The sequence below is a fragment of the Ursus americanus genome, chromosome 14, assembly GCF_024610735.1.
Source record: "Ursus americanus isolate L20-20 chromosome 14, mUrsAme1.1.p, whole genome shotgun sequence".
In the NCBI taxonomy this organism is placed as follows: Eukaryota; Metazoa; Chordata; class Mammalia; order Carnivora; family Ursidae; genus Ursus; species Ursus americanus.
This window is the reverse complement of record NC_142140.1, coordinates 64,865,856-64,892,540: the sequence shown is the minus strand read 5'-3', so window position 1 is coordinate 64,892,540 and position 26,685 is coordinate 64,865,856. Positions and strand designations below refer to the sequence as shown.

General features: G+C 42.6%; 1 protein-coding gene across 3 annotated transcripts; it reads left to right on the top strand.

Annotated features, from left to right (window-relative positions):
• The first annotated feature begins 68 nt into the window (after nt 1–68).
• On the top strand, nt 69–26,685 carry LOC123792081 (myosin-2). Of its 3 annotated transcripts, none has more exons than XM_045797232.2 (40): nt 69–173; nt 405–447; nt 2,478–2,701; nt 2,793–2,936; nt 4,375–4,531; nt 5,609–5,636; nt 5,720–5,834; nt 5,919–6,011; nt 6,411–6,474; nt 6,590–6,688; nt 7,322–7,425; nt 7,932–8,070; nt 8,427–8,545; nt 8,634–8,783; nt 9,905–10,075; nt 10,175–10,484; nt 11,120–11,190; nt 12,027–12,114; nt 12,211–12,328; nt 13,405–13,528; nt 13,617–13,753; nt 15,105–15,360; nt 16,897–17,139; nt 17,253–17,429; nt 17,512–17,657; nt 17,742–17,832; nt 17,918–18,307; nt 19,160–19,286; nt 20,157–20,275; nt 20,416–20,612; nt 21,322–21,505; nt 21,583–21,748; nt 21,845–21,969; nt 22,141–22,449; nt 22,537–22,740; nt 23,276–23,401; nt 23,492–23,662; nt 23,746–23,850; nt 23,971–24,066; nt 26,401–26,685. In XM_045797232.2, exons 3-40 carry the CDS (start codon nt 2,498–2,500, stop codon nt 26,551–26,553), a joined length of 5,820 nt encoding a protein of 1,939 aa, XP_045653188.2. In that variant the 5' UTR covers nt 69–173; nt 405–447; nt 2,478–2,497; the 3' UTR covers nt 26,554–26,685. The 3 variants fall into 3 exon arrangements, with proteins under 3 accessions (XP_045653188.2, XP_045653187.2, XP_045653189.2); XM_045797231.2 differs by having other exon boundaries at nt 152–250; XM_045797233.2 differs by lacking the exon at nt 69–173 and adding an exon at nt 250–274.

The following is a 26,685-nucleotide window of genomic DNA, read 5'->3' as shown; positions in this document are numbered from 1 at the left end:
CCATTCTTAATATGAATGAGAATTATGCAGGGACGCAAGACTGCCAAGACTTTTTCTGCCAAACAATTCCTTTTGACTTGAGAAAGAACAGGCGGCTGCATTGTTTCCATAGCTATCCATATAAAAGAGCCCTTGGAATGAGGCTGACTCGTCCTGCTTTAAAAAGCTCCAAGGTAAGTGGGAACGGGCAACGGGCTTTCAAGAGGGACACTGGCCACGCTGCCCTGCGTCGGCCGCAGCTGCTAGCTTGGTACTGCTTCTTTGGATACTGCACGTTTGTACATCCATGACTTTTGTAGCGTTCTGTTTACAACAGCCAGCAACGCCACAAATGGGATTTTGTGTGGGTGTGTAGGGGGTGCTTTTGACTAACTAATGAAATGCTTTTCCCTTCTCTTTTACAGAACCGTCTTGATTCCTGGTTACATCTTCTCACTTGCTAACAAGGTAAGGTTTGGACTAACCAGTCCCTGGAGAAGGGGAGAGCCTCTGGGATGGATCTGTTGTCACTTAGCAACCTTTGAGAAAGTGCTGGTCTCAGTAAATAGCTTAATAACTGTACTTCAGGAAAGGTGCTGGAGAGAAAGGGAAGGGGGGGGGTCTTGCCTTTCAGAACAATGCACGTAGACTCATTCAGGATGCAAGCATTGGCGGGGGCGGGGGGCATCATAACAAGAAAACTGCTAATGGAATTGCTAGTTTGTTAACAGAATATCATTCTGTAGGGAAAAGAGTTCTGCAATAAGATTCTCTTGCTAAAAATCTCAAATTTGATTTAAAAAAAAGTATCCTGCTATTAGAATTCATTAAATAAACATGATATCTAACAAGTAAGAAAGAAGGTACCTAGAAAAAAAAGCTTCCTTAAGCTCCTTAAAAACCTGTAAGAAGTTACCTTGCCCAGTGCTGTGTGCAGCATGAAATGAAGACACGGGGGACGTTTTGTTACACATGTAAAGGTGTTAATATGTCCAACTCCTACACACCGCATCTCTGGAGGGAGACACTGGTAGGTAGCTGATCAAAACCACTTTCTAGTAACTGGATCCCGTAGGGACTGAGGAGCATTCTTTGCCAAACCTTTGATTCTACTGATGCCGTTGGCGGCCTGCAGATAACAGAGAGCGGAGAAGTCCAAGCCTGCATTCTGCAGCAGGAAATTTGGAAGGGCAAAGGGAGCCCTTCAAAGCAGAAGAATTAGGATAATACAGTACGGCATAGGGACTGAACTTCGATGACATAAATTTAAAATAAATTTAAAATGATAATAAAATGAGGATAACATTTGCTATGGCTTTTATCCTCAATTAGGTTAACCGATTAACTGGATGATAATATGTCAATTATAAGATATAATAATATGCAAAGGAATTATGTTAGGCAAACACTAGTAAGCACACAACTCAAGAAAAAGAAGTAAACAAAATTATCATCCCCAAAACACCTGACCTTGAGCACTTCTGGCTCAATATCTAAAGGAGGAAATGAAGTTCTCTTGCAGTATATGACAAGAAATGGAATTTTCTTCCATTACAATAAATGCCATTTTCCATCGAGATGGGAGCCTGTACTATTCCAAACTGCTTTCTCAGTCATCGTGTAACTTTGTTCTCAAAGTATCTGTCCAGTATCTCACAGACTGTGAATTAAGAAAGGCAGATATTTTAATCCCTCTTTTATAAGGGGGCACTGTGGCTCGAAAAGCTCACAGGTCACCAGCTCCTCGGCGGCATGCAGAGACTACGCCCAGCTACCTGATTAGAATACCATATATACAATGGAATATTACTCAGCTATCAGAAAGAACGATTTCTCAACATTTGTTGCAACATGGACGGCACTGGAGGAGATAATGCTAAGTGAAATAAGTCAAGCAGAGAAAGACAATTATCATATGATTTCTCTCATCTATGGAACATAAGAACTAGGAAGATCGGTAGGGGAAGAAAGGGATAAAGAAAGGGGGAGTAATCAGAAGGGGGAATGAAGCATGAGAGACTATGGACTCTGAGAAACAGAGTGGAGGGGTGGGGGAATGGGATAGACCGGGGGGGTGGGGGAATGGGATAGACCGGTGATGGGTAGTAAGGAGGGCACGTATTGCATGGTGCACTGGGTGTTATACGGAACTAATGAATCATCGAACTTTACATCAGAAACCAGGGATGTACTGTATGGTGACTAACATAATATAATAAAAAAACATTAAAAAAAAAAAGAATGCTAGTCTCGGGGATTGAAAGAAAATAGTGCATGTCTAGTCCAGAGTTCATTGTTGGCTACATAGTGACCCTCAATGCATTTGAGACCTTGGGATTATGTTTGTTTCAGTAATTACAGCATGGTGCACGGGGGGCCTACCTGGTGAAATTTCCAAATACTGGATTTTCCATGAACTATCACCGCCAATAAAGAGAGAGTTACTGATATACATGACAGCCCAGAATCTCTAATGTGAAATGCTTCATCTCCTTTAGGACCTCTGCGTTCAGCAGCCATGAGTTCAGACCAGGAAATGGCCGTTTTCGGGGAGGCAGCTCCGTACCTCCGAAAGTCTGAAAGGGAGCGCATTGAGGCCCAGAATAGGCCCTTTGATGCCAAGACATCTGTCTTTGTGGCGGAGCCCAAAGAATCCTTTGTGAAAGGGACCATCCAGAGCAGAGAAGGAGGGAAAGTGACGGTGAAGACCGAAGCTGGAGCGGTGAGTGGAGCCCCTGGAGCTGACCACGTTTTATCAATTCTTGTGTTTCCTCGCTCAGTTGACGTGAACCGTTATCTTCCCTGTTTGCCAGACTCTGACAGTGAAAGATGATCAAGTCTTCCCCATGAACCCTCCCAAGTACGACAAGATCGAGGACATGGCCATGATGACCCACCTGCACGAGCCCGCGGTGCTGTACAACCTCAAAGAGCGTTACGCAGCCTGGATGATCTACGTGAGTGCCTCCCCCGCCCAAGTGGTCTTTATGGCCATCACCTTGGACCTGCCAGCCCGTTGCTTCCACTGTATATAAATGGGTCAAAAGCAATGACCCATTTTGCTTTCTCCAGAAGTGTAACTGGTCAGCACACAAGTTAACCAGTTAGTACATCAGTTAGTTAATGAGTTACAAGGTTCACTATTGCTGCTGGAATGGCCCAACCGAACAGCCAGTACTTCATCCTTTGTCTTCCCATCCAAAGCCGGACAAGGCCATTGTCCATGTGGACTGGGTTTGCCACATGTTCCCTGAAGAAACACTGGAGCAGCTACTGTTTATATCTCAGCCATGGGCCCACATTTCTACCCACCCCCCCATTCCAGTTATAGAATCATTCAGAGGGAAATGATACACTTACACTTTAACACATAAAAATACTGTTTTAAAGACCAAATTTCGCTCCTTCTCAGTCTTCCAAAATGACAGCAATTTGTATCTGTGTGTTACGGTCCCCTCTACACGCGTGCCACCTTCTCAAGGAAACCTCCCACGTTCCCCAGGCAGAGCGGATGCCCTGTGCTACGGTCTCTGCCCCGGCACCGCCCTTGGTTGTCCACCACCATCCATTCACACGTCTGCCCCCTGCGTAGACTGTAGACGGGAGCTCCCCAAGGAACGCATCTCATTCACACTTCATTCCAGATGCCCTGCAGGGGTCTGGCACATAATACACACCCGGTGAACATCTTAGAATTGAACTGATTATGTCACATTGACATTTTTGTGTAGTTCAGCCAGTGCTGATGCTCAGGCGGACAACACCCACACAGGTGTCCCCGGCGATCAGGGTCAGCATCCGTCTGACGGGTCGGTGCCTGTTTTACACCAGTTGTTTAAGATTTTGAAACACTCCCTGTTTAATCATAATATATTTACATCATTTTGTGTTCTGTGTCTTTATAGCTTAATAGTGTCTTGCAAATGTTGCCCCAGGATTGCTGGATCCTTTCAGGTTTACTGTATTACATGCCTGCATCATACTGTCTTAAGCTTTACCACAGTTGACCCAACCACCTCCATATTGTTGGGCACTTCGGTTGTGTCCAAACTTCTGTTTTCATGCATTTGAACGATCTTAATGCTGCAAAGGAAATACACGCATATCTCCTAAAACAGAGTAAAAATGTCTCCCACTACACATTAAAACACACACACACACATCTGTGGAGCTCCTACATGTGAAAATCACTGTGATAAGTCCCAGGAGGAACAATAAAAAGTCGAAACTGTGAGCCCTTCCCTCAAGGATTTTGCTATTTCGTTGTTGAACTTTCCGACTAATTTTCCTGCCAATGCCTTCAAGAAATGTAAATGTGCTCTTTTGAGTCAGAATTCATTTAACAAGTGAATTTCACACCTAACAGGAAAAGCTCTTTCTTATTCCCTTGCGTAGACCTACTCGGGCCTCTTCTGTGTCACGGTCAACCCCTACAAGTGGCTGCCGGTGTACAACCCCGAGGTGGTGGTCGCCTACCGAGGCAAGAAGCGCCAGGAGGCCCCGCCCCACATCTTCTCCATCTCTGACAACGCCTACCAGTTCATGCTGACGGGTGAGTTAAGTGTTTTGCGTGTGTGTAATCTTTTCGGAACCATAGGAGAAAGAGACCCTAACTAACTCAGCTCGCTCTTTGAGCCCTCCAGTCAGGCCGGTGTATTGGTGAGGGAGGCGGTCCAGGAAAGAGGGGGCGTGAGAGATGACTTGGAATCCCTACCCTCACGCAATTGCTCATGGTCTCTTCAACTTTTAAAAGTCGACAGGGGTTGGCGGTATAGTTAGAGAATTTACTTTTGAATGACTCAGACACTAAAAAAGCTTCAGCAAAAATATAATAAACATTGCTTATGTGTATGCACACACACCGTCACACATACCAAGTGTGCTTCCTTTGCCAAGCGCCAAAAACCAGAAGAGTAAAATCTGCCCCTGTGACCTCATCCTCGATATCAGAAACTGTGACCAACGAATGTCCTCTCTATGCAGGAAGGGCTTAAAGGCTATTGCCTTTGCCCTGAGCCAACCTGGACGCGCTCCAGATTTTAAGGCGTATTTGGTATTAAAACAGCTATGCCATGAATCTTCTCCCTAGAATAGTGCCTCAGACAGCCCAATCTTGGCTAGTTGGAGAAAGGACTTAGAGAATTCGTCTTCAGAGAAAGTAAAACAGTAAAACGAACGTTTCCCCCAAACTATGACTAAAGCCTTGATGACTTTCAAAGCCACCACCTGTACTATATTTACCCCATCCCACATGCTAAAATGCCTATTTTTCATCACTTCTTGTACCTACAATAAATATTCACTACTGGAGTTGTCACCTAAACCCGACCAAAGGCTCAAGTCCACTTTTGATATGTTCTTAGTGGCAGAGAATTACAAAGAAAAGGTCCAGTGCTTTGTTGCAGTGTTGTTTCAATGGATGCATGTGTGCTGAAGTCAGGGGTAGGGTGTGGGGAGGTCCTGGGGTCCATGGAAGGGGCAATGGAAAAGACTGAAGGCCTAGGGCCCGTGAAGCCCTAGAGACTGCAAAGGCCAGTCTGAAAAATACTTTTATTCCATTTTACTTTACTTACTATTCACAAGTATACAAAAAAAAAAGTATTAAATGTTTATGATTCCTCTTTTGTAGACCGAGAGAATCAGTCAATCCTGATCACGTAAGTAAATTCTATGCTTTCTTCTCATGGCTGCGATAGTTGCCACGTTTGGAACCTCATCTCACTTAGTTTTTGCTTGACAGTGGAGAATCTGGTGCGGGGAAGACCGTGAACACCAAGCGTGTCATCCAGTACTTTGCAACAATTGCAGTCAGTGGGGAGAAGAAGAAGGAGGAAGTTACCTCTGGCAAAATGCAGGTGGGTCTGGGGCCAGACTCAAGACTCTCAGGGCTCTCGGGAAGTCTGGAGCCCCAGAGGTGAGGACCGCTCTTGCCTTTGCAGGGGACCCTTGAAGATCAAATCATCAGCGCCAACCCCCTACTGGAGGCCTTTGGCAACGCCAAGACCGTGAGGAATGACAACTCCTCTCGCTTTGTAAGTCGCAGATATTAGTACCGACGCTGTTCACTGGTCAGGGTGTATGGGATGTTTGTGCATACATTCTCTGAATCTTTTTCGTTCACATTACACTGCATCAGGCTCTCCCCTTTCCCTCTGAGCATGTAATAACATGGATCCGAGTCCCATCTAAAAAGATATGTGACCCTATATCTGAGTTCTTTCTCATCTGTCATTACCTATAATTACTTGTAATATGGAAATCAAAGATAAAATTCTTTTACCTAAAAAAATAGGAGATACACCTTTTCTGCCTCATACAAATAGTCTCTGGATTGATTTAATATCAACTCATTAGCCGCCCAAGTATTTTGAGTTTCTCAAAGATTTGATAGGATTTGAAAACAAAGTAGTAATATTAGTTCTCTTTTCAAGGGTAAATTCATCAGAATCCACTTTGGCACCACAGGGAAGCTGGCTTCTGCTGATATTGAAACATGTGAGTGCTTGGATCCCATTTACAGACATTTCTGTTTCCTTAACCTGTAAAATCAACCCAACGTAAAATGTGCATCCCGAGTGAATTTTTGCATTGCTCTGTTATTTCCTTCCAGATCTGTTAGAGAAGTCCAGAGTTACTTTCCAGCTTAAGGCTGAAAGGAGCTATCATATTTTTTATCAGATCACATCGAACAAGAAACCAGAACTAATTGGTAAGAAATGTCAGAATCCCTTTCCAGAATGATTGCACCAGCACTTCTCCATGCATGGTCCAGCCTAGTATTCCATGACTGAATTTTGTCAGGTTTATCACCTTGATTTCGAAAGTAGCTTTGTAAGTTTTTGTGTGCTGATGATAGAAATGAAAAACGGAAACTGAAGATAACACCTTCAAATCCGATCACTATGAAATAACCACTGTGAACACTTGGGTGAATATCATTCTACTCGTTTTCTGTACATATAGATACCCATACATACGATAACTGGAATCCTACTTCAATGTTCTTCTATGATGTACTTTTTTTCATTGAGCAATAATGTATCATGGTTTTGTCCATGTCACCAACTGTAGCTCCCCATTATTATTTCTAATGGTTGTGTCGTGTTATATTCTAGAGATAAGCATAATTTATTTAGCCATACCTTTTTAAGGATATTTAGGTTGTTTCCAATTCTGGATTTTAAAGAGTCAGCACTGTACTGATCATTCTTGTAGATATAACTTGTCCCAGTATGTGATAATCTTCTTTGGCTTCATAGAGTGTCTTAGAAATTGTCTAGACAGCCCTTGTTTTAATGAAGGGGATAATTCTGCTTACCTTTTCTCTGTTCCATGTACTTAGAAATGCTTCTGATCACCACCAACCCATATGACTACCCATTTGTCAGTCAAGGGGAGATCAGCGTGGCTAGCATTGATGACCAAGAAGAACTGATGGCCACAGATGTAAGTGCAACACGAGAAACTCAGAATGATGATGCTGGGTTAGAGCAATGGCCCCTCCAGATTAAATATTCAGTTTCTAGTAGAAATAGCAAAAGAGGGTTCAAAGATGAGCACGGGTGTGCCACCTAGAGTCAGCCAAAAAAGATGACCATGTGCCCTACAACACTTGACTTTCCCTGAACAGTCTTTTAAAGGTCTATCATTTCTGAATTTATCTAAACCACTGTTTTTGTAATATACCTGGATGGGATCCATACCACTTCTCAAAATAACAAGTTCCTTAAGTTTACTATCATGCTCTCTATCTTAAGTTTACTTTTTCAATCTTAGGGCATCTGCACCTGTAATTCTAATGCTCAGTGCTAGCCTCTAAAGGGTTCCTTGCACCCCCGTCAGCAGCGATAGTTTCCTCAGTTTGACCAACATGTCAGGAATCGGAATGTGAACGATGAATAGTAAGTGTGTGGATCATAATGTAACAGTTACCCTCTTGGTTATGTTGGCAGAGTGCTATTGATATTTTGGGCTTCACTAACGATGAGAAAGTCTCCATCTACAAGCTCACAGGGGCCGTGATGCATTATGGGAACATGAAGTTCAAGCAGAAACAGCGGGAGGAGCAGGCCGAGCCAGATGGCACCGAAGGTACCGACTAAGTCATCCCCCTGATTTTTTGTTTGTTTGAAAGTCACATTCTTAACTTGTTACCCTTGAGTTTTTCTAGGAGGACAAAGTCATTTTTAAGAACTGAGTTTTAAAGTATACCCAGATAAAGCATCATGTTAGATAGATGTTTCCTGTCATCTATGAAGTTCTTTAGGGCACACTACCCACAATGAAAGTCTTGAACTTAGTGGGGAAAAAATGGGGAAGAATACTCAAAGAGATATTCTGAAAACACCACACAAAATGTCTATAGGTTAAAAAAATAATAATTTTGTTTTGAGAAAATGGGTTACTCTGGGCCATAATAACATTTTTTCACCCTTTCTTCCTTTCAGTTGCTGACAAGGCGGCCTATCTCCAGAGTCTGAACTCCGCTGACCTGCTCAAAGCCCTCTGCTACCCCAGGGTCAAGGTCGGCAATGAGTTCGTCACCAAAGGCCAGACTGTAGAGCAGGTAGGTGCACGATTCAAATTCACCAGCAGGAGTCAAGCATTCTTACAGTCCTCTGATAACCTCAAGAGATATATTTTTGTTTCTCAAGGTGTACAATGCCGTGGGCGCTCTGGCCAAGGCCGTCTACGAGAAGATGTTCCTGTGGATGGTCACCCGCATCAACCAGCAGCTGGACACCAAGCAGCCCAGACAGTACTTCATCGGGGTCTTGGACATCGCCGGCTTTGAGATCTTTGATGTGAGTTGGTAGCTGGTTGGTAAAGGGATTTTACAGTAAGGCAATGGAAATATCAATAAAAAAAAATCTGCGAATATTATAACCTCTCACTACTCCCAAAAAGTTATGCTGAAACTTAAAAGAGAATGATGGGGTAACCACTAAGCATTTATCACAGTGGCAGTCCCCCTTCTATGAGAAATCATGCACTTGATGACCACTCTGACTTGCTATGGGACCCAAAAGGAGTTAGGAGCTAGCTTAGTGTTGGGGGGCAGTGGAGGCGGGGAGCTCTAAAACTCCCGCAGCGCCAAATGAAGTTAACATAAAAATATCAAAGTAATCATGTGAAACATATAACATGTTCTGAATATATGGTGGGGAAGTCATTCAAAAACACTTAGACAAGACAAGAAGAGCAGAGAAAAGGTTAATAACTTATAAAGTCAGCATTTATTCTCATTAATGGGGTATCATAAGATAAAAATCCCTATTTGAGGAAATATAGTTTTCCCGCTTACAGTTTTTAAGAAGTTTATCTTATTCTTTCTCATTATAAAAGCAAAACTTGGACATTGCAGAAAATATGCAAAATCGAGGGAAAGGGTTCCCCATTAATTCCACTACTTATATCAAGCTAATGTTAACGTTTCGTAGTTTGTTTTTTTAGCACAAGTGTGTTATCACACTGTATATGTTATTTGGTATCTTAATTTGGTTTTCATTTCACATTGAAGAAGAACAAGTGGCAATTAGTGTCCACTTGCAAAGCTGACCCTCGTGATTTCCATACTACAGAGACCCCTCCCAGACAGCTCCTAATGGGTTGCCCATTAGCTCTTAATTAAGTCAATGGAATATGGAGACGATAATGGAATAAACATGAAATGATGAAGTAGGAACTCAGAAAAAGCCCTGTGTAAGCTTAAGACAGTGCAGGGAAAGAGCATTAATGCAATCTAGGGTTCTGTAACAAAATGGCAGCAAAGAAACCAGTAGATTTCATAGTGTTCCCCCCCACCACCATGATTTTGGTATCTGCAATCTAAAGGCTACTCAACATATATTTTTAAATTAATAAGTCCTACATTTACAAATGCTCAACTTGCTCACGAGAAAAGTGAACACATGTATTTATTTAGTTCAACAGCTTCGAGCAGCTGTGCATCAACTTCACCAACGAGAAGCTGCAACAGTTCTTCAACCACCACATGTTCGTGCTGGAGCAGGAGGAGTACAAGAAGGAGGGCATCGAGTGGACATTCATCGACTTCGGGATGGACCTGGCCGCCTGCATCGAGCTCATCGAGAAGGTCTCCTGATTTGTCCACTCAGTAACCTCTTCTCGTAAACTCTGGCTCATCCTGCAGCTCGTATTTACCCTGTATGCATTTTGCTTTGCTTTCATCCAGCCCATGGGCATCTTCTCCATCCTGGAAGAGGAGTGCATGTTCCCCAAGGCCACAGACACCTCCTTCAAGAACAAGCTGTATGAACAGCATCTTGGAAAGTCGGCCAACTTCCAGAAGCCCAAGGTGGTCAAAGGCAAGGCTGAGGCTCACTTCTCTCTGATCCACTACGCCGGCACCGTGGACTACAACATTGGTGGCTGGCTGGACAAGAACAAGGACCCGCTGAACGACACTGTGGTTGGGCTGTACCAGAAGTCCGCAATGAAAACTCTAGCTCTCCTCTTCTCTGGGACAACAACTGCTGAAGCAGGTAACGCTAAAAAAATCTAACATTTTCTCTAGGTATTACAAAAAGTGCTGTTAGATCAAGGCTGATCTCATAAGCCTGCCAGAAGGATTGCAGGGCCAGATCCACCGTTCTTCCAAATTTTGACTAATTAGGCTGCATTGCAATTATACATTTGGGTCTCTCTCTAGCACTGACAGAGGCCTGCCCTACTGCAAAGAGTCAGAGAGGAACTGTTATGATCTCACCAACGAAAAGCCTCAGCTTCTATGATTCTCTCCTACTTCTTCCTCCACATCTGCTGGATATTGAGTATCGGGAGATATTTAAGGCAATGGGGTGACAAACTTTTCCCTATCTAGACTAGGTTCTATTGATGATTTTTGGAGTTATTGTGTCCCCACATTCCTAACATTAAGGATCCATCTTTATACGGTGAAGTGAATGCTCTTCACCTCATCTTCTAATGGAGAAAAGAAATCACAGAAATGTGGATACAAGCTTAGTTGACAGCTAAGAGTCATTCGGGCTCCAATAGAGAGGCCAGTGTGCCCAAAAACTGTTCCGCCAGATGTGCGCAGAAATTGGCAATAAGTAAGAAATAGCCCTGTCAGTTCAAAACTATACTTGAATGACACCTTTTCTTATTTGCTCTCCAGAGGCGAGTGGGCCCAAGAAAGGTGGCAAGAAGAAGGGCTCTTCTTTCCAGACGGTGTCTGCCCTTTTCAGAGTAAGGAAAAAACTGTTTTTGACACTCCCCCACCCTTACTTTAGGAATTTGTTTTTGAAAGCACAGAGTTCTTTCCACAGTCATTGAGAAAAAGACCGACATTGATTAATGGTTTCTGTTAATCTAGCTTTGGAGAAAAGATGTTTAAATTACTCAGAAATTATTAGCTCATTTTTCATGCCAAGACAAATAATGCCAAATATTTTACAGGAAATTTTATAAAACTGAATATTCTACCATTCATAGTCTAGTCAAGTCATGAAACTAAGCAATGACACGGTACTCAGAGAAACTAAATTAGCAGTAAGGCTAATGAAAATCTAACAGCTAGCCTATAAGGAGGTTAATATGGTATCCTTGTCCTTAATCCAGTCAGTCCTCAATTATAACTGGTAGGGTTGTTCCCCTTTAGATAACATGTATGCCCTGAAAGTTAATTGGGTTGGAAAGGGGAGCTACATTTATGAGAGAAGCCCCAGTGTGGTACAGGCTTGCATGTCCTCATTGGAGAACCGTGGAGTTGGGCGGGAGAAAGTGTGGCCATCTAGTATAGGAAGGCAATGGCCTTGTGAGTGTATGTGGGAGGCCGTGGACCAGGGAGGAAGGACACCTGTGTGAGGCTGCTTCACATGTGTAACTCCTGCCAACTCAAGTGGAGAAAGAGGTAATGAGGAGAAGCCTGCATGTCCGGAGAAGGATAGCAAGGTATTACGTTACATGGAAATTGTCCATACCGGTCATTCAACTCAGCCATAGACATTGAGTTTACAGACATTGCCAAATGCCCACAACCATGGCTAACGTCGAAGATAACGGCCTTTTCCCTGACTTTACAGGAGAATCTGAACAAACTGATGACCAACCTCAGGAGTACCCATCCTCATTTTGTGCGCTGTATCATCCCCAATGAAACAAAAACTCCCGGTAAGAAGCTCTAGAGCAAAGACACAAAGCATGACTGCCAAACCTCCTTTAAAAACAACAACAACTCTTCAGTGTAATCCATATGTATACTTTTAGGGGCCATGGAGCATGAACTTGTCCTGCACCAGCTGCGGTGTAACGGGGTGCTGGAAGGGATCCGCATCTGCAGGAAGGGGTTCCCAAGCAGGATCCTTTATGCAGACTTCAAACAGAGGTCAGACTCTCTGAATTATGGTGCATCTTAAAGTTTAGTATAAATGTATTTACTGCAAGCAAAACAATTTAGTGGAAAATATGCCTCCATTCATGTTTAATTTGCCACCAAAAAAGAGTGAAAAATCATAAGCCTCAAAACCACCTTTAAAATACAGATAATACCACCTATTTTGTACTCCAGACTTTTCGTGGGCTTTACTGAGCTCCTGGCTTAGCCCATAAAAATACACATTAACTTCAATAATTAGGAGAACTACCATTTTTTCATGTGTAATATGTAAGTACTATCAACACCTCCTCTTATAAATGAATAAACTGAGGCTCAAGAGATTAATCTGCCTGCCCAAAGTCACGTGGGTGTTGGTGGCTAAGTTAGGAACTCGCCCAGGTAGGTACAGAGCTCCCAGTGAGTCATTTTCTTTCACTTTCTTTCTCTCTCTTTCTCCCTCACACACTGGTTTCCCAGGGTTTCCAGAACCACGTCCCAATACCAGCTCCTCAGCAACTCTTTCTCCTCCCTAGATAAGTCCATCTTGGGAATCAAATAGAAGGCAAAGGGACAAGGAGCTCATGGCAGCTCCAGGGAACTAGCCTCTCCTAAGGCTCGGTCTAGTGGGGTCAGCAGAGATCTCCGACACGCAAAACCCAAAGCACCATTACGTGTGAGTTTAGGTTATCAGGACAGTTCCTCCTACCTAAAATGGACCTTCCTACAGATTCCTCACTAAAAACTTGCTTTCTGGGACTCAGGATCATAAAAAGCAAATGAATCTAGCCAGGAAAACATGTTACACTTTATTGGTCGTCTACATCTTAACGTGAACAAGATCATAGGATCCCTTCCTGAGAGCAAGGTCTGATGAAGCAGAAAGTCTGCAACTGTGCAGGAGGGTGGAATGGAATGAAAACTGTTGATGCTAGCCTTACCATCCAATGTATACAAAGTCCTTCCTGTGAACAAAGAAGGATACTTTTCTTTAAAGCTCTGATTTTCTAAATAGATCGTTTAATATTTATCTCCTATTAGTGTCATCATAAACCAACTTTTAAAAAAAACTATATTTACTTAAACAGATACAAGGTATTAAATGCAAGTGCTATCCCCGAAGGACAGTTCATTGACAGCAAGAAGGCTTCTGAGAAGCTACTTGCATCCATCGACATTGACCACACCCAGTATAAATTTGGTCACACCAAGGTAATGGTCTCTGAAGCCTACCTGATGCTATCCATCTCCCTATGAAGTTTATGTACAGTGTCTGATCTGCAACTCCTCCCATGCACAGGTCTTTTTCAAAGCTGGTCTTCTGGGGCTCCTAGAGGAGATGCGAGATGAAAAGCTGGCCCAGCTGATTACCAGAACCCAGGCCAGGTGCAGAGGGTACTTGGCAAGAGTGGAGTACCAGAGGATGGTGGAGAGAAGGTATAAACATAAATTGTTTATTTATTCCTATCTTCCTGCTTCAGACCCAGATGCGATAAGGCCACAAACATAAGCAAGAATGAATAAAGAGTCCTATACTGAAGTGGGGGTATACGTATACCAGGAAACTGAAGGTTGGGATCATCACCATGAAACATATTCTGAGTGTTCAGGTTAAAGAGAGAGAGAGAGAGCATAAAGCGTGGGCAGTTCTTACCTAACAAAAGAAAATACACCAGTATAAAAATATACCAGTGTGAATTTAGTGGGTAGATCATTAAATTAGATACATTGAACTGAATAGCCGACAGCATTTTCAAACGTGATTTTATACAAGATGCCGAAACAACTTCTTCCATCTGATCATTTCTATCATCAAACTATTATGATTTTAAAATATTAAGGGCATTTATCTGTGAAAGATTTCAGTAAGTTAATACAATGTCACCAAGGTACGTGGCTTTCTGGTAATCTGATTTGATGCAGGGACAGAGTTCTAAGTCTAAAGATACAGGTGTTTCAAACTGCAGAATGCATGTGAACAGGACCCACAGTTAGAAATGCATTTTATATAGGCATATACACATTCATACGTGTGTGTGTGTGTGTGTAAATATATGTGTAATTTACATCAAACAAATATTTCTATCACCTAGAGTTATGTTAATATTTTCTATTTATTCTAGTTTATTAAAAATAGTAAGTTTGGTCATAACCCATTATATACGTATTTGGGCAGTTAATTGCCTATATAGGAGGGTAATTAATATTTTAAATAAATTAGATTTTTAAATGTGATAATATTACAGAGTAGAATGCAAAATTCACATAACACATAAAATGTAAAACCAGAGATTTTCACAGAAATTCTGTTTTTAATGAGTCCATTTGTTCCCTGCTCTCATCCCTCAGGGGTCTTGAAGGTGATTTTCACCACTGTTCTGGGCAGTGTTCCAGAAGGAAAGCTTGAGAAGCACTGATGTACAGCAGTAGTTCTCAAAGGGTGGTCCTTAGACCTACATCATCAGCATCTCTTGCAAACTTGTTACAAAGGCACATTTTAGACTGCATCTCAGATATTCTGACGGAATCTCTGGGGATAAGGTTCAGGAACTAGCATTTCAACAAGTCCTTCATGATTCTTATGCACACCAGAAGTTTGAGAGGCTCTGATGTAGAGAAATGAGTGATTAATGAGTCCTTGACCATCATCCCAAAATAGAATTTCTTCCATCTGTGCTTTGGAGGGTAGGCAAGGCACACGATGGGGGCAGAACCTCCAGCTCTCACTGCCAAGTTCATCTCATTTCTTCATCCACACGATATCAAATTGGCATCAATTAAATTTCAGGGAGTCCATCTTCTGCATCCAGTACAACATCCGTGCGTTCATGAACGTCAAGCACTGGCCCTGGATGAAACTCTTCTTCAGAATCAAGCCGCTCCTCAAGAGCGCAGAGACCGAGAAGGAGATGGCCACCATGAAGGAAGAGTTTCAGAAGACCAAAGATGAGCTTGCCAAGTCAGAGGCGAAAAGGAAGGAACTGGAGGAAAAAATGGTCACTCTCTTAAAAGAGAAAAATGACCTGCAGCTCCAAGTTCAGGCTGTAAGTGGTGATGTCACAGTGGGTGCTGTTCATCGGGACGCAAGTGGTAGAACTCTGGCCAATAGCAGCAGGGAGCTGAGTAGTCAGCGTAGGGACACTCACTGGAGGGAGAAGGTCAAAGCACTCTGATGGTTCTAGTACAGTCCATATATCCCTTCATCGTCCAAACCAGGACTGGGGCAATAAGGTAGAACCGACCACTGTCACCCATTTTCCACTATTTCATTGAACTACAGGACTTATGACTTCTTTTCCCTTTGAAGTCAGTCCTTGAAAGTGATTTTCACATAAAACTACCCCAAAAGAAATATTAAGGGGAGGACAGCATGCAGAGATTGATTTTTTTTTAATCTTTGAACCTTCCTTAAACTTCTTGATGTCCAGGAGTTTTAAATCACGATATGTACAGCTGACAGATGTCAATGTTCTCCATCACATTTTACAGAATTGTTGTTTGTCACTAACCTCCAAAATTCAGATTCACTCTTTCCAATCCATGTGCACAGACAGTGCCCCATCACATGACATCTGGACCACTGCCTCGGCACCCCAAATGCTCTGCCTGCCCCCAGTTCTCCCCTCCATCCAGCCCGCTTGCTGCTCACTCCTGCACCAGTCATTTGAGAACTGCCTCCATCAACTCTGAAATGTAATTTATAAGACCATCCTTCATCCGGAGTGAACTGAATTGGTCTGGTATCATCTACTCACCACAAAATCATATATTTCTCCTGTTGATTAAAATTAGTTTCTTCTGTCAAGTTTGGGCAGTGTAATAACCCTTTCTTCTAGATTATAGAAGGAAAAAGAGCTGTTTTTCTGACCCAGCCCCTTCAAATCTATCCAGAATGCTCTTCTGTTGTCCCCAGAAAATTACTTAGAATCTGTCCTACACCACTATATCTGCTACATGAGTACACATAGCACATTTTACTCTTTTATGTATTCAAAGGCTGGTATGGAGGCTCACTGATGAATATATTTATCAGTTTCTCGCTCATATCCTGTCCACTCCCAACCCTCTTAATTGGAAACATAGCAGTTGCTAGGAATTTCTTGATTACTTTATGCCTCAACTTGAATGTCAAAAAACATCATAACCACGATCATCCTCCAGTACTACAAAGGGAAGCAGTTCATTAGCATCTTCACCCTGAATTCCCCACTGGAATGCCTTCTCTCCTCCTGCTCCATCCCCCAATGATTTGATTTCTACAAAATGAAATCCTGCCCACCTCTCGAGGTGTAGTTCAAATGTCACTTTATTCAGGAAACCACCTCTAATAGAACTTCTCTGATCTCTTCCATCACAAACTGCTTTCTGAATTCATGATAGCTTTTGGGTATAGGCTTTCTAATCTACTAGAGAATATACTATTCTGAAGGAATAGGACATTTGGTTTTCCCACAGCGTATGAACACAGGAGGTGGCTCATAAAATCTAAATCCAAAGAACCAACATCAGAGATTGCCATTGTTATCACTGTGAAATATTTCATTCTTTCTTTCCAATTTTAATTTTGTTTCCAACTCAAGGAAGCTGAAGGCTTGGCTGATGCAGAGGAAAGATGTGACCAGCTGATCAAAACCAAAATCCAGCTGGAGGCCAAGATCAAGGAGGTGACTGAGAGAGCAGAGGATGAGGAGGAGATCAATGCTGAGCTGACGGCCAAGAAGAGGAAACTGGAGGATGAGTGTTCAGAGCTCAAGAAAGACATTGACGACCTTGAGCTGACCCTGGCCAAGGTTGAAAAGGAGAAGCATGCCACAGAGAACAAGGTATGAAACATATACAGGAAAAAGTGATGTTTTTGTTATCATTATGGAGTACAAACATAAAACTGAATCCACCAGAATAAAACATGAAATGCAAAGTATTTTTGCTTCCTAAGGTGAAAAACCTCACGGAAGAGATGGCAGGTCTGGATGAAACCATCGCAAAGCTGACCAAGGAGAAGAAGGCCCTCCAAGAGGCCCACCAGCAGACCTTGGATGACCTGCAGGCAGAAGAGGACAAAGTCAACACCCTGACCAAGGCCAAAATCAAGCTAGAGCAGCAAGTGGATGATGTAAGTCCAGGATTGTCAAAGAAATGATTTTCTTCAAAAGGAAGCTAGGCATTCCTTGAGACTAAACATTATTTATATTTAGCTTGAAGGGTCCTTGGAGCAAGAAAAGAAACTTCGCATGGACCTAGAAAGGGCTAAGAGGAAACTTGAAGGTGACCTCAAGTTGGCCCAAGAATCCATAATGGACATTGAGAATGAAAAACAACAACTTGATGAAAAGCTCAAAAAGTAAGTGTGAAAGAATTGCTTATGACCTTGCTTTCAATGGGTGGATATACACTCAGTTGTTATTTTTTGCTACTTTCCAAAAAGGAAAGAGTTTGAAATGAGTAATCTGCAAAGCAAGATTGAAGACGAGCAGGCCCTTGGCATTCAGCTGCAGAAGAAGATCAAGGAGCTGCAAGTAAGTTCAGATTTCTATGAATCTGGCTTAGAGAGGCATACTTATGACACAGAGAAGCTAAGTATGTGCTTTTCACCACTCCCAGGCCCGCATCGAAGAGCTGGAGGAGGAAATCGAGGCAGAGCGGGCCTCCCGGGCCAAAGCAGAGAAGCAGCGCTCTGACCTCTCCCGGGAACTGGAGGAGATCAGCGAGCGCCTGGAGGAAGCCGGCGGGGCCACTTCTGCCCAGATCGAGATGAACAAGAAGCGCGAGGCTGAGTTCCAGAAAATGCGCCGGGACCTGGAGGAGGCCACCCTGCAGCATGAAGCCACGGCGGCTGCTCTTCGCAAGAAGCACGCGGACAGCGTGGCCGAGCTCGGGGAGCAGTTAGACAACCTGCAGAGGGTCAAGCAGAAGCTGGAGAAGGAGAAGAGCGAAATGAAGATGGAGATCGATGATCTCGCCAGTAATGTAGAAACAGTCTCTAAAGCTAAGGTACTAGAGCCTGGAAAATAGTTATTAGTGACAATGATCCTTCCTGTATACATCATAGTTTGCACAGGGTACTTTACACACATTATGTCTTTTTTTTTTTACAGTAATCTAGGAGATAAGCAAAAATATACTAACAATTGTATTATTTCCACTTAACATATGAAGAAAATGAAATTCAAAGAAGTTAAGCACAAGTGGCCCCATCACACCATGAACAAATGACAGGACCAGCTTTTGGTTTTGTTTTGTTGTTTGCTTGGTTTTTTTTAAGACTTTATTTATTTGAGAGAGAGAGAGAGTTCAGAGGGAGAGTGACAGGGAGAAGCAGACTTCCTGCTAAGCAGATAGCCCAAAGCGGGGCTCAATCCCAGGACCCTGAGATCATGACCTGAGCCTAAGGCAGACGCTTAATGGACTGAGCCACCCAAGCACCCCAGGACCAGCTATTGAACAAAGGTCACCTGCATCCTCTCAGGCTCCAGCTGGAGAACTAGGTCTCCAATATTCTCAATTATTCGATAAGCCAAGCTTCATTGTACAGAAAGGCCATCAAGTATTTACACACATCTTTTAGAAAAATACACCATACAATTCTTACAAAATCTTAAATTTTAGACCATAGTCTTTAATTTTTTTTTTTTGTATTAATAGGGCACGGAACTTCACAATTAGCTCTTTAAAGATCCCAACATGCATTTTCAACTGAGGATAGCAATCAAAATATAAAGAAAAAAATTTTTATGTATCACAATTACATATAAAAGAATTCGATTTCATGCCAAAAGTATTAATTAATTAATTTAAATTTCTATTAAATATCTTTGTTTCCTTCCTTTATTTTTTCTCACACAGGGAAATCTAGAGAAAATGTGCCGCACTCTGGAGGACCAAGTGAGTGAGCTGAAATCCAAGGAGGAGGAACAGCAGCGGATGATCAATGAACTGACCACCCAGAGAGGACGCTTGCAAACTGAATCTGGTAACTCTTGTCTTCTGGGCACTAAGAAGGGAGATGATGTGATTGAAAACAACTGATTTGGTAATGCAAGAGCCTAATAAATACAGCGGAGAACATGTGTGATTTACTGAACAGCTCAGACTTCCAACTTACTTGCAAGGTCACTTGGGGACAGAGTTGGAGATAAAGACATCCATAGGACTGGATCTAGGTCTGCTCCAGAAAAGCCTGGAGTAGTTGGCTGCGCTGAGGGGATGCTTGGGGTTAGGAGTCACACTAGCCTGGGTCTGGGATTTTTTTTTTTTTAAGATTTTATTTACTTATTTGACAGAGAGAGAGACAGCCAGCGAGAGAGGGAACACAAGCAGGGGGAGTGGGAGAGGAAGAAGCAGGCTCATAGCGGAGGAGCCTGATGTGGGGCTCGATCCCAGAACGCCAGGATCACGCCCTGAGCTGAAGGCAGACACTTAACCTCTGTGCCACCCAGGCGCCCCGCAGACCAAGCTTCTGTCTCTGTCCTTCAAACTGAACCAAATTCCTGAAAGGGGGATGGATAACCCTGTCTCTCAAAAGACTGATGAAACTCAAAAGACCGATGTCGAATTCGGTATCTTGGCTCCCAGGACCAGTTTTTACGCACTATCATACACCCAGAAAGAATTAGTTATAGAGAGAACAAAAAGGATTTCAGCTGTCAGTATTCACTCAGATTCGTATGTAAGTTTCTCCACAAAAATCAGAAATTTGACATTAGGCATGAAGACGGCAACAGAGAATTCAATCTTTTGAGCACTCAGTAGGGGAGAGTTAAGAGTTAAAACTTATTTCTATATGGGCTTGCAAAATTGTTTGTTCACTTTTAAAAATGGCGCCATTTCTTTCGTCCATCAGGTGAATTTTCACGACAGCTAGATGAGAAAGAAGCTCTGGTGTCTCAGCTATCACGAGGCAAACAAGCATTTACACAACAGATTGAGGAATTAAAGAGGCAGCTGGAAGAAGAGATAAAGGTAAATGATAATATTGTCACACTCACTGTCTTTTGTATGACCTAACCCTAACTGGAGTCCATTTACACCAACTTTCAAAGGGTTCTGAAACTCAGTCATTAAATATATCCAGTAAAATGAAGGCGTAACTACCTCCACAGGCCAAGAACGCCCTGGCCCACGCCCTGCAGTCCTCCCGCCACGACTGTGACCTGCTGCGGGAACAGTATGAGGAGGAGCAGGAGTCCAAAGCCGAGCTGCAGAGGGCGCTGTCCAAGGCCAACACGGAGGTGGCCCAGTGGAGGACCAAATACGAGACGGACGCCATCCAGCGCACAGAGGAGCTGGAGGAGGCCAAGTACGTGTGCAGATATGAGAGAATGTGTAGAAAACTTTGCACGTTGAATCAGAAGGATACGACCTTCAGTGAATTAGCCCACAAACGTTCATTAATTAGCTCCTCTTGGCCAGGCACTATCAGGCCCTGAGAATAAGGCATGAGTAAAACAAACATGATACCTGCCCTCCTATGCTAAAATCTACTTAAGGAAATGAGTAACAAATAATTATCCAGATAGCTAGCCCTTATTGCTGTTTGTCAAGCACACCAAGCTCGTTGCTGCTTCAAGGCTCTGCACTTGCTGGTCCCTCCATCTGGAATACTCTCCCTGAGATCTCCCTCCAGCTCAGTCTCACTTTTTAGATCTTGACTCAAATGCTACCTCCTCAGAGGGGCCTTCCCTGAATATCTAGAATAGCTGCCCACCCCTTACTCTATTTTACTTTTCTTCATTGCATTTACATTTGCAATATGTTATTATGCATTTTCTCACCCGCCTAGTGTTTCTCTCTTGTCCTTATTTGGAAGCTTTATGAGTCCAGGCCCTTTTTCTGCCTTGCTCACTGCTATATATCTAGTCTCTGGTTCATAAAAGGAGCTCATCAGTATCTGTTGAATGAATGAATGGATATTTTTAATATGAAGTTACCAATACTTCTCAGCATGGCAATAGCTCCTAATTCTTGTTCTGGTTCACTCCTCTCTACGAACATATATAATCTTCAAGGAAGAAGCTGGCCCAGCGGCTGCAGGCGGCCGAGGAGCACGTAGAAGCCGTGAACGCCAAATGCGCTTCCCTTGAGAAGACGAAGCAGCGGCTCCAGAATGAGGTGGAAGATCTCATGTTGGATGTGGAGAGAACCAACGCGGCCTGCGCCGCCCTGGACAAGAAGCAGAGGAACTTCGACAAGGTAACTCATGCAGCAGCCTCTGCTCTCTGCTGTTTTCCTCTGTGCTTTATAGCAGGTAACCCCTCTCGGTTTTTCAGATCCTGGCGGAGTGGAAACAGAAGTATGAGGAAACCCACGCTGAGCTTGAGGCCTCCCAGAAGGAGGCCCGTTCTCTCAGCACTGAGCTGTTCAAGATGAAGAACGCCTACGAGGAATCCTTGGATCAGCTGGAAACTTTGAAACGAGAGAACAAAAACTTGCAGCGTGAGTCCCTTCCACTTTCAATAATATTCACGCCTTGGGAACCGTTCCCTTAGGTCCTCTGTCTGATCAAATCTCTGTCTTTTACCCAAACAACAGAGGAGATTTCTGACCTCACGGAACAGATTGCAGAAGGAGGGAAACGTATCCATGAACTGGAGAAGATAAAGAAACAAGTGGAACAAGAGAAGTGTGAACTTCAGGCTGCGTTAGAAGAAGCAGAGGTATAGGTCCAATTGTGCACTATGAACAAATCAGGTCAGAAAAGACATTGCCCATCCACATAGATCGAATAAAAAAAATAAACAGCACAAAATTAATGGAAGGAAAGGTATGAAGAAAAACTTCCAAATGCTTCCATTCCCTGCTAATGTCACCCCTTGCTGTCATTAAAGGCATCTCTTGAACATGAAGAGGGAAAGATCCTGCGCATCCAGCTGGAGTTGAACCAAGTCAAGTCTGAGGTCGACAGGAAAATTGCTGAGAAGGATGAGGAAATTGACCAGCTGAAGAGAAACCACGTCAGGGTCGTGGAGTCGATGCAGACCATGCTGGATGCTGAGATCAGGAGCAGGAATGATGCCATCAGGCTCAAGAAGAAGATGGAGGGAGACCTCAATGAGATGGAAATCCAGCTGAACCACGCCAACCGCATGGCTGCAGAGGCCCTGAAGAACTACAGGAACACCCAAGCCATCCTCAAAGTAAGCAGGTTCAAAAGACGGCCCCAAGGTGGTTGGGGCGACTTCAGCTCTGAGAACGAGGTGTCTCCATGATCGTTCATTCCACAGGACACCCAGATCCACCTGGATGACGCCCTCCGCGGCCAGGAGGACCTGAAGGAGCAGCTGGCCATGGTGGAGCGCAGAGCCAACCTGCTGCAGGCCGAGATCGAGGAGCTGCGGGCCACTCTGGAGCAGACGGAGAGGAGCAGGAAAATCGCAGAACAGGAGCTCCTGGATGCCAGTGAGCGTGTCCAGCTCCTCCACACCCAGGTGGGGTTTGGCACAGAGAACTTACTTCAATAAATGCTTATGTTTCCCAAACCATATAAAGCTTAAATGTTTTATGTAACAGCCAGGTTTTATACTTCTACAAAGTTTTTACTGTATTATTGAGAAATCTTTGATTAATTTTACATAAATTATTGATTCACTTCCTAAAATATTCTAAAGCTGCCCATATTTTCCTGTGTTTGTATCTTTATTGACCCTTGTTATCAATATTGGCATTTTTATTTTGGAGAAATGGTATGTTTGGACATCTGTTATAATTTTGTCCCTGTGAATGGTCTCACTGGTAAATGGCAATTACAAAATTATAGAGCTATTTGGTCTAATTATGGACTATGTACTTGAAGATGCTGAATATTCTATAACATTTCTATTTTATTTAATTATACTATATAACAGACTAATAACTAAAGGGCATCTGACCTGTAAATTTTTATCTGAAATTATTTTCAAAAATAGCTACCAATAAGTACTTTGGTAATAAGATTTAAAAAAATTGTAACTTATTTTTAAACAGAATACCAGCCTGATCAATACCAAGAAGAAGCTGGAGACAGACATTTCCCAAATGCAAGCAGAAATGGAGGACATTATCCAGGAAGCCCGCAACGCAGAAGAGAAGGCCAAGAAGGCCATCACTGATGTAAGCAGAGGGCAATGCCATAATGGCCACATTTGAATCCTGATGTGCTCGCTCAGCTCTCTTAACCGGTTTTGTTTTACTGCTCATCAGGCGGCCATGATGGCCGAGGAGCTGAAGAAGGAGCAGGACACGAGCGCCCACCTGGAGCGCATGAAGAAGAACATGGAGCAGACGGTGAAGGACCTGCAGCACCGTCTGGACGAGGCTGAGCAGCTGGCCCTGAAGGGTGGGAAGAAGCAGATCCAGAAACTGGAGGCCAGGGTGGGTCTCTCAATCTCTGTCTACTTCTATTTCCTCCCAGTGCCTTATTAGTTCAAAGTTCTGAAGAGCCTACTTATTTGCAGGTGCGTGAGCTGGAAGGAGAGGTTGAGAGTGAGCAAAAGCGTAGTGCAGAAGCTGTGAAAGGTCTGCGCAAACACGAGAGAAGAGTGAAGGAACTCACTTACCAGGTACAGCAATGGTTGTTATCAGCTAAGTGCTCCCCGTACATACATAAAACACTCATATACAATGAAACAACAATCAAGTGCTTTTGAAGTAAGGTCCCTGTGGTTTTCATTATCTTTCAGACGGAAGAAGATCGGAAAAATATTCTCAGACTTCAGGATTTGGTAGATAAACTTCAGGCCAAAGTGAAGTCTTACAAGAGACAAGCTGAGGAGGCTGTAAGTATCCTTAAGATGGAAGGGAAGAGAGAAGGCCCTTGTTAAGAAAAGCTAATGAACAAATAATTAGATTTACCACTCCTTGTAGAAAATAAGCCATTTGCTTTTTAGAAGACTGTACTTCTTAAAAACATTCGTACATTTTTGTACTTATTGCTTACTGTTCTTAATATTAATAACTTGATTTTAAAAGTAAATTCTAAATCCACAAAGGAACTTCAAAAAATTTCAAAGCAGAAATAATGAAGGCCACATTCTCTAGCCATAGTGTGATAAAATTGCAAAGTGATTAGAAAATATAAACATAAATTCCCAAATGCTTAAATGTTAAAAAACTAACTTTCCTAAATAATTTTTGGGTTAAATTGGAAAGAAAAAAACCACTGAATAATTATTATAAATAAAATTTCAAGGAAGATGCTAGTTTTACAAACCTAAAGAATGTAGTCAAAGCTGTCCCTGGGGAAAATTCATTGCTTATGAATCAAAATTTTTAAAAAATTGACAGTCCAATAAAGAAATTTAAAATAATAATGAAAGAAGTACTGTTGAAGGTGGAAATTGATAAATTAGAGTATACTATTTTCTAATATGATAATTTCAGTAATATCTGATAATTTCTGGTGAGTTAATAAAATAAATACACTTAAAACTAGCTTAATCAAGGAAAAAGAGAAAGAAAATACAAGCCCACATTAGAAATGAGAAAGAGGGGTTGCCAGGCAGGCTCAGTCAGAAAAGCATGCCACTTTTTTTTTTTTTTAAGATTTTATTTTTTTGAGAGAGAGAGCACAAGCAGGGGGAGGAGCAGAGGCGAAGGGAGAGGGAGAAGGAAAGAATCTCCAGTAGACTCTGTGCTGAGTGTGGGAACCCAATCCCATGACCCTGAGATCATGACCTGAGCCAAAACCAAGAGTCGGACACTTAACAGACTAAGCCACCCAGGGGCCCCAAGGATGAGACTCTTAATCTCAGGGTCATGAGTTCAAGCCCCACACTGGGCACAGAGATGAAAGAGAGAGAAGAGAAGAGAAGAGAAGAGAAGAGAAGAGAAGAGAAGAGAAGAGAAGAGAAGAGAAGAGAAGAGAAGAGAAGAAAAAAAGAGAGAGAGAGAGAAAAGAAAGAAAGAAAGAAAGAAAGAAAGAAAGAAAGAAAGAAAGAAAGAAAGAAAGAAACCATACAAGTAGAAAATTATTTTTTAATGTAAAATATAAATCTGTCAACAAAGTTGAAATCTTGAAGAAATTGATGATTTTTTATAGGAGGTCATAAGTTACTAAGTTGGCTGAATAACTTATTAAGAATTACTTCTGAAAATGGACTTAGGTCCAGACAGGTCTTTCAAAATTTCAAGTAACAGATAATCCCTGAGCTATGTAAGCCATTCCAGAGCATGGGAAAAGATGGAAAGCTTTCCAAATCATTTTAAGAAGCTCATGTAACCCTCATACCAAAACGTGTCCAAGAGAGAATGGGGGGGGGGTGTTGGGGGAAGGATGGAACTAAAGGCAGTTTTACTCATGAGTGTAATTTCAGCAAAGATAAATAACTAAGTCACTGAAATCCTTACTTTATTAAGGGGATTGCCATCAGTGATTAAACAGGTTAACTCCTTCAATGTAAGGATTACTTAATATTAGCAAATTTGTCAGTAGAATCATCACATCCACAACAGGAGAAAAATGATTGTTTTGAAATGTTCCAATATGATATATAAAATTCAACATTTATTTCCATTTAAAGAGACCTTTAAGAAATTCATCCTTAATATGATGTTAAACATCTACCTCAAGCCTAGTCATCTTATAGCAAGCATTAACAAGAAGACAGATTTCAGTACTCTTGCCTTTTTTTAGAAAAGATTTTATTTATTTATTTGAGAGAGGGTGAGACAGAGATCACAAGCAGGGGGGGAAGGGTAGAGGAAGAAGCAGACTCTGCACTGAGCAGGGAGCCCAATGTGGGACTCGATCTCACGACCCCAGGATCATGACCTGAGCCAAAGGCAGACACTTAACCAACTGAGTCATCCATGTGCCCTGTACCCTTGCCTTCTCTGCTCTTATATTTTTTTCTTGCTTTACTTGTGGTACATACTTTTAATAGGCTTTCGTTGCAAAAATATGTATGCAATTATTTATGGGACACTAAGTCCCAAATAAATCATAATGTTCACTTCAGTGATAACCAAAACCCAGCAGGTGGTAAGGCAACAATGTTCCCTGCTGGGTATTTTAAGTTCTCCACAGATACCAAGTCCTCTCTTCCCTTAAGCCCACAGAGTGTAGAAAGATGCACAGTATGGGTTCCTTACAATTCCATTTTTATTCTCAGGAGGAACAATCCAACACAAATCTATCCAAATTCCGCAAGCTCCAGCACGAGCTGGAGGAGGCTGAGGAACGGGCTGACATTGCTGAGTCCCAGGTCAACAAGCTGCGGGTGAAGAGCCGAGAGGTTCACACGAAAATCATAAGTGAAGAGTGATCATGTCCGGATGCTATGGAATGACTGAAGAGAGGCACAAAATGTGAAACCTTTGGTCATTCCCCTCTGTAATCATTGTCCACTCTACCCTATTGCAAAGGAAATAAAGAGCATAGGGTATTTTGCAAACAA